General features: G+C 43.7%; 1 protein-coding gene across 8 annotated transcripts in view; it reads left to right on the forward strand.

Annotated features, from left to right (window-relative positions):
- XPC (XPC complex subunit, DNA damage recognition and repair factor) overlaps window positions 1-13,617 on the forward strand; it is a 48,354-nt gene that overhangs the window by 16,999 nt on the left and 17,738 nt on the right. For all 8 annotated transcript variants that reach the window (XM_021069374.1, XM_021069375.1, XM_021069376.1 and 5 more), the window contains 5 exons: window positions 834-952; window positions 3,789-3,912; window positions 4,831-4,915; window positions 6,154-6,311; window positions 6,588-6,708. In XM_021069374.1, the coding sequence (XP_020925033.1) occupies window positions 834-952; window positions 3,789-3,912; window positions 4,831-4,915; window positions 6,154-6,311; window positions 6,588-6,708 (607 nt within the window). The remainder of the gene's footprint in view (window positions 1-833; window positions 953-3,788; window positions 3,913-4,830; window positions 4,916-6,153; window positions 6,312-6,587; window positions 6,709-13,617) is intronic.

Raw genomic sequence — 13,617 nt, forward strand, 5'->3', positions numbered from 1 at the left:
CAGATCCTTAACCCACTGCATGGGGCCAGGGATCGAACCCACCTCCTCATGGATCCTAGTCAGATTCATTATCGCTCAGCCACAGTGGGAACTCGCCTGAGGCTTATTATTTTAAATGTCTGTGCTAAAATCTTGGTAATATTTTCACTTGATACCATGTGTCAAGTCTTACAAAAGCTAAAAGAAACTCAATGCTTTAAACACATAGTGTGTTTAGAATTTGCATTAATATATTACATATTAGCAACCATTTAGTCTTGAGCCAGCATTTAGCCAGCTACTTATCTACATAGTTATCTACTTAACTACCTAGCTGTCCATGGGCCTGTTTTTATATATGACATTCCTGCATATAGTCACGTCCCTACTTACCTAGAAGTTAGAATTCTGGCAACTTCAGTGTCCTTTTGTCCTGTTTCTCAAAGGTAGGGAAAGAATCTTCTGAGTTGGCTCATGGTGGGGTCAGCAAATGTGAATTCCCTCTTCTTTCTGACATCTGGCTCACATGTGTTCATACAGACAGTAAGCTTTTACTCCTAGAACTCACGCTATCTGATTTCTTCCCACAGTTCCCCTCCGCTCAGCTCTAGGTTGTAGGTTCCTCCTATTTTGAGGGTCCATCTGGTGCTGGGGCCATAATTAGGACTCATCTTGTTGGGAACTCGAGGTCTGTGCTGATAAAGGATGAAGGAGGGGGCTCAGAGCTCACAGGTCATGGGCAACTAATCGCAACAGAATCTCAATAGATGGGGCCCTCAAAGCTCTGCTTAGCGTAAATGTGGTGCCAGGATGTCTGAGGTGCCTTTATCATCCTTTCTGTTATCTCTACACAGGGACTTTACAAGCGCCCGGAAGAAGACGCACCTTCCAAAGAAAGAGGCTGCCGTGGACACAGGGGCCTGCGAAGGGGATGCCGAGGAGGACAGTGAGGATGACTGGGAAGAGGTGGAAGGTAAGGCTCTTCCCCTCTCTCTGGGTTCTTTGATCTTGTTTTTCTGTTTGATTCTGTTTGGAGTTGTGTCACGTACTGCAATCCTGTTCTTTTCTTTTGAAACTAATAAGACAAAAATGAGGTTGCACTAGGGACTTGATTTTTTTTTTTTTTTTTTTTTTTTTTTAATATGTTCACACCCAGGACATATGGAAGTTCCCAGGCCAGGGATTAAATTAAATACGAGCCGCAGCTGGGAAGTATGCTGCAGCCATGCTGGATCCTTTAACCCACTGAAGTGGGCCAGGGCTCAAACCTGAGCCTCAGCAGTCGGATTCTTAACCCATTGTGCCACAGCAGAAACTCCATCCAGGGCCTTGCTTTTGATGTATGGAAAAATTCATGACCAGGTTACCAAAGCATGTTGTGTATTCCTTTCCTCTGGTTGCGGTCAGTGGAGGAGGTTATGAAAGAGAGAGCCTAGGCTTTGGGAGGACTTAGACCTGGTTCAGAGTCCAGTTCTGCCTCCTGTCTAGCTGTGTGAATGAGTAACTCCACCTGTCCAAGCCGAGTTTTTCACTGTTAACATTCAGTAAATATCGAATGCTCACTCGGAGCCGGATGGTCTAGGCTCCAGGATTGTTGTGAGCAAAAAGCTGGACCTAGTGCCCCATATACTTAAATGGCAGCTAATGTCACCATCTCTGATTCCTGCCTAGCATGACTTTTCTCCAGCTTCTTATTTTTAAAATGTTCAAACCTACAAAGAAATCGAAATGTCGTCTTGGCGCTCTTCACCTAGACTCACTAAGCTTTTTGTTGTGCCATATTGAATGTGTCTTTCTCTCTGTAAATATTCATCGTGGAGTCACGTGAAAGTAAATCTCAAATATCCTGATTTTTCACTTGTAGAGACTTCAGCAGGGATCTCATAAGAATTAGACATTCTCCTACATAATGAAATATCCTTACCACACCTAGATTAACTCCCTCTTGTTATAAAACTATTCTTTAAAGCTGTTCCCCTGTCCCCCATGCAGGATCAAATAAGGGTTTTTGGTTCTTTTCGTTTGGTCTCTTTAATCTAGAGCGGGGACCCCCCCGACTACCTTTTAAGCTTTTTATAGCCATGCTTTTTTTCGGAGTCCTGGCCTCTTGTGTTGTGGAATGTCTCATATTCTGGTTTTGCCTGGTAAACACTCAGACATCTCAGGGTGGTGGTAAGTTTGTTTCAGCATCCCCTGAATTTCTTATAAACTGTAAGGTAAGTCCAGAGACTTGGTTGCATTTAGATTGAAAGGTTTTTTGGCAAGAATACCTCAGAGCTTTGTGCTTCATATTGTGTGCATCAAGAGGCAGAGGCACTTGACTTCAGGCGGTCTGCTAGGGATGCTGAGATTGACCTTGTCTGTGTTACTGATGGTGCCATTGTTGAGGTACCTCTTCCTTTTGTAGTTGATCATCTCTAATGGAACTCTGAGTCCAGGAGAATGTCATGTTCCACAATCACTTTTTACTTAACGGTCTTAGAATGTGCGTTGATGACCTCAACTGAATCAAAGATTATTACATTGAGTGTTGCAAAGTGGCAATGTTCTGATTCTGTCATTTCATGTGTATTTACTAGCCAGCTTTGATCTATAATGAAAAGCTCTCCCTTTTAAGAATTGTATTTATTTTGGGGAGTTCCCGACGTGGCACAGTGGTTAACGAATCCGACTGGGAACCATGAGGTTGCGGGTTCGATCCCCGCCCTTGCTCAGTGGGTAATGATCCGGCATTGCTGTGAGCTGTGGTGTAGGTTGCAGACGCGGCTCGGATCCAGCGTTGCTGTGGCCCTGGTGTAGGCCAGCGGCTTCAGCTCCAATTCGACCCCTAGCCTGGGAACTTCCATATGCCACGGGAGCGGCCCAAGAAATGGCAAAAAGACAAAAAAAAAAAAAAAATTGTATTTATTTTAAATATCACTATGGATAATATTGTTGTCAGTTATCCTCATTATACTTTCTGATCTTCAGACTGTGCCACAGGAGCCCCTGGAAGCTAGCGACACTGTGTCCTTTTGACATGGCCTTGTGAGTTTTTGAGAATGTTTTGGTTTTTTTGGCCAATAAGATATTCCAGGATCTCCCTTTACTTTGCTTGCTGCAGACCTGGAATTAGCCTTTTTTCTCCAAGAAGCCCTCGTTCATTTTTGTAGGAACTGGTACATAGGGATCAAGATCTTGGCACTAGATGTTTTCATGCCAGTGGGGTGTCGTTACTTCTAGTCCCAGAGCTTCTTTTAAAGAACCATTGCTAATGAAAGTCACAGTTAAATCCAGTTCAGCAAATTTAATTTATTCCACTTGGTGTTTACCCGCATTGTAGAGGATAAAGAGATGGAAAGGGTACCTTCCTTGTCATGTACAAGTTTACAGTTGAGACCAGAAGTCATGCTTCTCTACAGAGCAAATTATCGTGAGCATTACTGTCATAAAGTAGAATAGGAAATTGTTCTCATTTGGTCTTCTTTTTCCCCTTTGGGTAAAGAATACGTCTCTACTAAAACACAAACATGAGCATCCACTTGCTGATACTGGGGTTCTGTATCTGATTCAGCTCACTGTAAGCCTTAGGTTCTTCCTCTGAGGGCTATTTGCATTCTTGCGCAGGTTACTGAGACAGTTAAATGTGAAAGCAGAGTGCCTGCTGTTTTACAGGAACTCAGAGCATGGTAGGAATAGTGGTCTCCACAGTTTCCTACCTCACACCCATTCCTCATTTCTCCCATCCCAGCAGAAGCTTGGTTTTGTTCAGTGCAGTACCTATTACTATACTAATTATTACTACTGATTTACAAAATTCTCATTGGTAGAACTCACTGAGCCTGTGCCTGGTGGCTTGGGAGAGAACACAGCCTTCTCTAAATCTGCTGTGCCTGTGAAGCCAGTGGAGATAGAAATTGAAACCCCAGAGCAGGTGAAAGCACGAGAAAGAAGGTAAGATTCATTAAGCACTTGCTTCTAGATGGCTGTCACATATAATCAGCAGCAGCTGCTCTTTTAGGAAAACTATTGAAAGTCACATAGGCAACCTGGGCTGAGGGCCCAGTTTCAGCAGCCGTAGGTGAGAGCCCTGGACTCACCTTTAGGACTTGAGGGAAAAACCTTTGTGTTCTGGGAGGGCAGGAGATGGGGAGGGAGACTCCCGTGCTGAACACCTGTGTGTGCCAAGGGCGCTGCAGGTCGCCTGTTGTCATTTAATCTTTGGGGTGGTGCAGGAACCGGGAGCCGGAGCCTCAGAGGTTAAGTGGCATTTCAGAAGTCACTCAGCTGTAAGTGGAGGAGCTGAGATCTGTGTCTCTGTCAGGCTGACCTTCCTGCTCCATGTCACCCTGCAGGACTGCAGCAGTGCCCACCGTGGTCAGGTGCCCCCACCCTCCCCGGGATCCCCAGTACCTCTGCAGCCCCCGGGGGCTTGGCGCTATGGAGCGCATCTCCTTATATAGTTAATCGTTTCCTGAGATCCCTTGTGTGGCAGGCATGTTACTAGGCCCGAAGGAGGGAGAGAAGAGCTGTCATTCGGGAAGCACCACATTTTCTTCAGGACGCTTGGGACACATGAGAAATTTTAGACCAGAGCCCTGTTGCACAAGGTGAACGTGCACTAACTTGGGTGGTGGGTGCTGAGGCGTGAGTCAGTTCTGGGAGGCCGTACAGCTGTAGGTCAAGGGGAAGGCGGTCAGGGTGGGAGTGTCCCCAGCCAGGTCCACAGGTGAGAAGCTGCAGGGAATCGCCAGCCTGTGGCCCACTGAGTAGCACAGCCTCTAATCATTGCAGCTGAAAGGCATTGCCAGGGATGAGCGGTCAGGCTTCAGGTTCCCATTTCATTCTCGGATTTTTCAATGTGCATTGCAGTGAAAAGATAAAAATGGAGTTTGAGACACAGCTGCGGAGGATGATGAAGCGTTTCAATAAGGAAGTCCATGAGGACACACACAAGGTAGGTTGGGGGGGGCCGTGACCTCAGTGTATTTCTTGCTCTGTCCTGAGGTGGGGGTGAGTACAGGGTCTGCCCAGGAGGGTGGTCATGAGGCTTAAGTGGATACTACGTGCAAAGTAGGCAGCCCAGCGCTGGGTGTATAGCAGGGCTTGGTCCCAGGCGCTTCTATCCCTTCTCTCAGCTGTTTGTTAACATAGGATCTGCTCTTAACCATAGCCACAGTGGCTCCTGACTTGAGCTGGTACTGGCTGAACAGGCCCTGCGTACCTGGCAGCGCTTGGTGCTATGGGGATAGACGTGCATGAAGCGTGTTCCCACCATTCAGGAATTGTTCCTCTCCCAGACAGGACAATACCTCAGAACAGGGAAAGTTGAGATGAAATGTAGGACAAGGAGAGAGATGAGTGTCCTCGATAGGCCAGGAAGGCCTTGTTTAGGAGAGAGGACTGGGGCCTGGTTGGAAGGAAGGGCGGCATGTGGAGAGGTCGCGGCCTGGAAGGCTGCTGGCGGTGGGGTTGGCGGGACAGTCAGCGGGCCTGTAAGCAGAGGCAGCTGTGCCGTGGGGACAGTGTAGAGCAAGGGAGGGGAGCACTTTGACTTTCCTCTGATGGGCAGTGGGCAGCCAGAGGAGTGCGGTGATGGGGTGAGGGAGGGGCACCACCTGTGAAGGTGACAGGGCCAGCGTGAGGGGAAGGGAAGGATGACTGTGACTCAGGGTGTGAAGTTTAAATGAAGGGAGAAGGGTCCATGGGACAGAGCAGGCGACTGTAGTTGGGAAGGAGGGGGAACAGTGCCAGGCCTTGTGCCAGGAAGGGCATAGCTGTGTGGTTGTAGGAGGCCGGGTCGCACGTGGGGAGAGGTGTGTCTCTGCAGCAGAGGAGGCTGGGTTCATGCACATGGGGGCGCATAGCCGTGGCCTGGCCTGCCCCAACTCTGTTCCTCCTGATCCTTTTGGAGCAAAACCCAGACTTTGTGACAGTTCATCCATAAATCCTTGAGTATGTGTCTCTAAGGGCAAGGCCTCTAAGAAGAGGGAAGTTTGTGTTGTATGGCATTGAGACTGGAGGCAGGGAGCATCTGGAGAGGAGGAGTTGAAGGCTAAGCCAGGGGCTGCTGGGAAAAGGAAGCATTAGTGTTGATGTGGAAGTGATGGCACATATTTCCTGTCCACAAAATGGCTTTGAATTTGGCAGAAAAAAACCCTCTGGTTTTCAGCCTTCCGTTCTTCCTCTTGCCAGGTCCACCTTCTGTGTCTGCTGGCAAATGGCTTCTATCGAAATAGCATCTGCAGCCAGCCAGACCTGCGTGCCATTGGCCTCTCCATCATCCCAACTCGCTTTACCAAAGTGCCACCCCAAGACGTGGATGTCTGCTACCTGTCGAACCTGGTGAAATGGTAGGGCCCTCTGGCCTGTCCTGCAGAAAATAGTGTAGGATTTGTGTCTCAGAGGCTGGGTGCAGGTCAGTGCCACAGACCCTCCATGGGGGACTGGGAATGCCCCCAGGGGTTGTGGTCTGAGTAGGGTCTTCGGTGATAAGTAGGAGTTAGCCAGATAGGCTGGGAAGAGGAGCCCAGGCCCCTCCCGAGACTCCCCCCTCTGAATTTTGGCTGCAAGAGAACAGTTCCTCTGTGCCCTGATCTCTGACATAGTGGTGCCTGGTTTCTCTCCAGGTTCATTGGAACATTTACAGTTAATGCAGACCTTTCAACCAATGAGCAGGATGGCCTGCAGACGACGTTGGAGAGGAGGTTTGCTATTTACTCTGCAAGAGATGATGAAGAGTTGGTCCATGTGAGTGACACCCCAGGGGCACTATTTTCATTAGGTCTGTTAAGCCAATGATCATGGCAGTCATGTGCCAGGTACTGGTCCAGCTCTTTTTGTATTTCCTTGCTCACTTCTCTCATAGAAAAATAAAAATAGGTACTGAAGCTCAGAGCTGCTGGGTCACTTTCTTCAGGTCATTCAGTTGGTAGCAAAGGAGTCAGATTGGGACCAGCATGAGCATCGAAGTCCTGCTCTGTCTCCTATTTGTTACTTGGTGTCCCGGTGTATTAAAGAAGCTAATTTTTGGTCAGGTACCCTAGATTGTTTATGGTAGTTAAAAAATACTGTTTAAAAGTTCCCAAGAGGAGTTGCTGGCATGGTGCAGTGGATTAAGAATTTGACTGCAGCTGCTCAGCTCTCTGCGGAGGTGTGGGTGTGATCCACAGCCCAGCACAGTGGGTTAAAGGATTTGGCGCTGCCACAGCTGCAGTATAGGTTGCAGGTATGGCTCAGAAGTTCCTGGCCTGGGAACCTCCATATGCCCTTGGTGTGGCCATTAAAAAAAAAAGTTCCAAGGAAATGTTTTCCAGATTAGCTGCTGAAATCCTTGAGCAAGCGTTCCTACCCTCCGAGCTGGGTGATGGCTGTGCAGTGAGGAGGGTTCTGTGCAGGAATCATGGTTAGGAATTTGTGTGCAGACTGGGTTCGTAAAATGCTTGAAAAGCCCTCAGGTTCCTCTCTCAGTAAAACAGAAATAGGTGGAAATACAGTTTGGTCCCTGGAAGATTCCTGTTGGTACATACATTGTGTCTAAACCTCAGATTCTATTTAGGGGAAGAGACAGGCTTTTTGTGTCTTTAAAGGCCAGATGACTGGCATCTTTTCTTCCTTTCACTTGGGGCGTGAAAAAGTCTGAGATAGCCGGCCAGTAATTCTGCTGTAATGCTACCACCCAGAGAAAAACAGTATTTCAGCATTGTCCTCCCAGACTTTGTTCCTGCGTTCCTGTGTTCATATGTTTGTTTTGCTTGTGCAGTTTTAGTAAGCAAGAAATACTTTTTTAAAGACGTAAACAGTTGAGTGACACTTGGTGCATTTGCCAGGTTGTACAGCCACCACCTCCATCTATTTGCAAAACATCCTCACTGCCTTAGAAGGAGACCCATATGCATCACACAGTTACTCCCCATTCTTCCTCCTCCTCCCATCTCCTCAAGTATCTGACACCCAACTGTCTTTGTTCCCTCACTATGGATTGACATATTCTGGATATTCCATATAAAAGAAGTCACAGTATAATCGGACCTCCTTATCTTCAGTTTCTGTATTCACAGAGTCAACCACCTGCCCATCTAATTTCTGTCTGCAGTTGGTTGAATCTGAGGATGCAGACCCTTGGATATGGAGGGCTGACTATACCATCAGATTTGCTGTGAGGGACTTCAGCATCTGTGGATTTTGGTCCCGAGGGAGTCCCTAAATCAGTCTCCAGCAGATAACTGAGGGACAACTTATGTGACCATTTCAAGGTTCATTCACATTTATAACACTCAGCAGTGCTTCATTCCTTTTTATGGTGAAGAGTATTCCATTGTCTGAATAGATCACATTTTGCTTATCCATTCATCAGTTGATGGTCATTTTCCTTGTTCTCCACTTTCCGGCTGTTGCGAAGAGCACTGCTATAAATATGTGGACAAGTATTTATATGGCTGCTTGTTTTCAGTTCTTTTGGGTGTATATACCTAGGAGTGGGGTTGCTGGGTCATATGGTAATTCTATGTTTAACTTTTGGAGGAACTGCCAAACTGGTTTACTTAGCAGCTGCACCATCTTACTTTCCCACCAGCAACATACAAGGATTCCAGTTTCTCCAAATCCTCACCAGTACTTGTTATTTTTCCATTTTTTGGCTTATAGTCATCCTAACAAATGTGAAGTGGTATCTCATTGTGGGTTTGGTCTGCATTCCCCCAGTGGTAAGAGTGGTTACCATCTTCTGTGCTTATTGGCCATTCACTTGTCTTCTTTGGAGAAATGTCTGAGTCCTCTGTCCATTTTTAAATTGTGTTCTTTGTCTTTTTGTTGTTGAGTAGTGAAAGTTCTTTATAATTTTGGATACTAGATGCCTGTCAGATACATGCTTTACAAATATTTTCTCCCATTCTATAGGTTGTCTTTTCAGTTTTTCATTAAGTCCTTTGATGCACAAAATTTTAATTTTCACAAAGTCCAGTTTTCTGTTTTTCTCTTGTTCCTTGTACTTTTGGTGTCATGTTAAGAATTGACTGCCAAATCCAAGATCATGATTTCCCCCTGTACTTTTGTATAAGACCTGCATTTAGGTCTTTCATCCATGTAGAGTTAATGTTTATATATGATGTGAGGTAGATGTTCAGTATCCACTTGTCCCACCACATTCATTGAAAAGAATGGTCTTTCAGTTATTTGTTGTATGTTTGTTGTATTATTGTTCACTGTTTGTTGAAAAGATTAGTTTCCCAGTGGGAATGAACGGTCTTGGCACACTTAGCAAAAATCAGTTGACCATAGACACTGGACTCTGTTCTGTTCCATTCTTCTACATGTCAGGCCTTACACCAGTGCCATGCTTTTGTGGTGTAAGCTCCACAGCCCACAGCAACGCCAGATCTTTAACCCACTCAGCAAGGCCAGGGATCGAACCTGCGTCCTCATGGATACTAATTGGGTTTGTTGACCACTGAGCCACAACAGGAACTCCTAAATCTGTAGTAAGTTTTGAAATCAAAAGAATACAATCCTGTAATGCTCTTTTGACTCGTGGGGCGCTGTGCAATTTTAGGTTAATTTGATAGTCAACTTTTCCATTTCTGCAAAAAAAAAAAAGCCATTTTGACTGAGATTGCCTTGAATCTGTACATTGATTTGGGTAGTGTTGCTACATAGTACATATTAAGTTTTCCAGTCCATAAGTAGGGCAGTTTTTTTGTTTTTTTAAATTTCTTTAGTTGGGTTTTGTAGTTTTCAGTGTCCATGTCTTTCAGCTCTTTGCTTAAACTTTTTTCTAGGTATTTTATTTTTTTTAATGCTATTGTAATTTCCTTTTTAGATTGTTCATTGTTTTGTTCAGCAAAACAGCTGATTGTGTTAACTTTATATCTTGCAGCTTTGCTGAATTCATTTAGCAGTTTCATATGCATTCTTTGGGATTTTCTATATACACGATCTTGGCATCTGTGAATAGAGGTAGTTTTACTTTTCTAGCTTGGATGTCTTTTGTTTCTTGTTCTTGCCCAGTTGCTCTGGCTAGAACTTCCAGTGCAGAATAGAGAAGCAGTGGCAAAAGCAGGCATCCCTGGAAATCTCTGGTGGGCTCAGCAGGTTGAGGTTCCAATGTTGTCACTGATGTGGTACGGATTCAGTCCCCGGCCCAGGAACTTCCATATGCCACAGGCATAGCCAAAAAAAAAAAAAAAAAAAAAAAAAAAAAACAGACCTCCTTGTCTGGCTCTTGATATTGGGAGGGAAATATTTCACTATTTCACTGCCGAGTATCTTGGTTGTTCTTTATTTATTTTAATTGAAGTATAGTTGATTTACAATGTTATGTTTCAAATGTACAGCAGAGTGGTTCAGTATTTTTGCAGATTATACTCCATTATAGGTTATTGTAAGATAATGGATGTAGGTGTTCCCGTCATGCTCAGTGGAAATGATTGTGACTAGCATCCATGAAGATGCAGGTTCAACCCCTCACCTTGCTCAGTGGGTTAAGAATCTGGTGTTGGTGTGAGCTGTGGAGCTCGGATCCTGTGTTGCAGTGGCTGTGGCCTAGGCCGGCAACTTCAGCTCTGATTAGACCTCTCATCTGGGAACCTCTGTATGCTGTGGGTGTGGTACTAAAAAGATAAAAACAAACAAAAAAACCCCAATATAATGGTAAATCCTTGTTGCTTATCTATTTTACATGTAGTAGTTTGTATCTGTTAATCTCATACCCTAATTTGGCTTCCCCTTCTCACTCCCCTTTGTAACAAGTTTGTTTGTCTGTGAGTCTCTTTCTGTTTTGTGTATACATTCATTGTATTTTTTTTTAGATGTCACATGTAAGTGATAACAAAGTATTTGTCTTTCTCTGCCTTATGTCATTTAACATAATATTCTCTAAGTCCATCCATGTTGCTGCAAGTTGCATTATTTCATTCTTTTGGATGGTTGGGTAGTATTCCATTGTGTGTGTGCGTGCGCGTGTCCCCAAGAGCGCAAGCTGCATTTTTATCCATTCCTCTGTCAGTGGACATTTAGGTTGCTTCCATGTCTTAGATATTGTGAATAGTGTTGCATTGAACATTGGGATGCGTGTATCTCCTTGAAATAGAGTTTTTGTTTTCCCTAGATATACCCAGGAGTGGAATTGCTGGATCATTTGGTAGTTCTATTTTTACTTTATTAAGAAACCTCTGTACTGTTCTCCATAGTGGATGCACCAATTTACATTCCTGCGAGCAGTGTACATAGGATTCCCTTTTCTTCACATCCTCTCCAACGTTTGTTATTTGTAGACTTTTTGATGATGGCCATTCTGACAGATGAGAGGTGATGCCTCATTGTGGTTTTGATTCACATTTCTCTAATAATTAATGATGTCGAGTATCTTTTTGTGTGCCTGATAACCATATTATGTCTTCTTTGAAAAAATGTCTGTTCAGATCTTCTGCCCTTTTTTTTTCCTTTGGCTGCACCTGTGGCATGTGGAAGTTCCTGGGCCAGGGATCAAACCCACACTGAAATTGCAGCCTGTTATCACAGCTGCAGAAATGCTGGATCCTTAACCTGCTGTGCTAAAAGGGAATTTCTGTGTTTGTTTTTTTTTGTTTGTTTGTTTGTTTTTCTGATGTTGAGTTGTTTGTTGAGCTGTTTGTATATTTTGGAGATTAACTCTTTGTCAGCTTCATCATTTGCAAATATTTTCTCCCATTCAGTAGGTTGTCTTTTCATTTTGTTAATGGTTTCCTTTGCTATATGCAAAGACCTTTAAGTTTAATTCTGTTCCATTTGTTTATTTCCTTTTCCTTAGGAAACAGATTCAAGAAAATGTTGCTATGATTTATGTCAATCTTCTGCCTGTGTTCTTTTCTAGGAATTTTATGGTTTCTGGTCTTACATTTAGGTCTTTTAGTCATTTTGAGTTTAATCTTGCATATGGTGTGAGGGAATATTTTAATCAAATTGTTTTGAATGTAGCTCTCCAGTTTTCCCAGCACCACTTGTTCAAGGCACTGTCTTTTTTCCACTGTATATTGCTTCCCTTGTCCTAGATTAGTTGATGGTAGGTGCATGGGTTAATTTTCGGGAGCTCTATTCTGTTCTCTTGATTCATATGTTTGTTTTTTGTGCCTATACCATGTTGTTTTGATTATTCTAGCTTTGTAGTATTGTCTAAAGTCTCAGAAGGATTATGCCTCCAGCTTTTTTCATTTAGGATTGCTTTGTCAACTTGGGGTCTTTTATGGTTCCACACACATTTTAGGATTATTTGTTCAAATTCTGTGAAAAATGTCTGGTATTTTGATAAGGATAGCATTACTCCTGTAGATTGCTTTGGGTAGCATGGCCATGCTAATAATATTCTTCCGGGAGCTCCCACTATGGCACAATAGGATTGGCAACGTCTTGGGAACACTGGAACACAGGTTTGATCCCCAGCCTGGTGTTGCTGCAGCTGTGGCTTAGTTCGTAGCCATGGCTTGGATCTGATCCCTGGCCTAGGAGCTCCACGTGCTGCAGGGTGGCCAAATAATAATAGTAATAGTAATAATAACAATAATAGTCTTCCAATCCAAGAGCTTGGGATAGCTTTCCATTTCTTTGAACCATCTTCAGTTTTATCAGTGTTTTATGGTTTTCAGCATATAAGTCTTTTATTTCTTTAGTTAGGTTTATTCCTAGGTGGGTTTTTTTTTTCCCTGTATATGCAGCATACAGAAGTTCCCTGGCAATACCAGATCCTTAACCACTGCACCACAGTGGAAACTTCCTTAGGTATTTTTTTAATGCAATTCTGTTTGTTTATTTTTATCAATTATATTTTTTTTTTTGGCTGTGCCTGTGTCATATGGAAGTTCCTGGGGCAGGGTCTGAACTCATGTTACAGCAACTACCTGAGCCACAGCAGTGAGCACACCAGATCTCTTAACCACTAGGCCACCAAGGATCTCCTTGATGTGAATTTAAATGGAATTTTTAACTTTCTCTTTCTGATATTTGTTAATGTAAAGAAGTGCAACAGATATCTCTATATTAATCTTGTATTATGCCACCTTGCTGAAATCATTAATTCTAACAGTTTTTGTGTGAATTCTTTTTTTAATTACTCAAATGAATTTTATTACATTTATACCACAATCATTACAACCCAATTTTATAGCATTTCCATCCCAAACCCCCAGCCTATCCCCCCACCTCCAGCCTGTCTCCTTTGGAAACCATAAGTTTTTTTAAAAGTCTGTGAGTCAGTATCTGTTCTGCAAAGAAGTTCATTGTGTCCTCTTTTTAGATTCCACATGTAAGTGACAGCATATGATGTTGGTGTCTCACTGTCCGACTAATTTCACTTAGCATGATAATTTCTAGGTCCATCCATGTTGCTGCAAATGCTGTTATTTCTTTCCTTTTAATGGCTCAGTAATATTCCATTGTGTGTATGTACCACATCTTCATTATCTACTCCTGTCAATGGATTGTGTGGATTCTTTAGCGTTCTCTATATAGACTCGTTCTCTATATAGACTATCATGTAATCTGCAAATACTGTCAGTTTTACTTTTTCTTTTCTAATTTGGATGCCTTTTTCTTTTTTTTTTTTGTCCGATTGCTGTAGCTAGGGCTTCCAATACTGTGTTAAATAGAAGCAGCAAGGGTGGGCATTCCTGTCTTATTTCTGAATTTATC

This window comes from Sus scrofa, chromosome 13 (genome assembly GCF_000003025.6).
Source record: "Sus scrofa isolate TJ Tabasco breed Duroc chromosome 13, Sscrofa11.1, whole genome shotgun sequence".
In the NCBI taxonomy this organism is placed as follows: Eukaryota; Metazoa; Chordata; class Mammalia; order Artiodactyla; family Suidae; genus Sus; species Sus scrofa.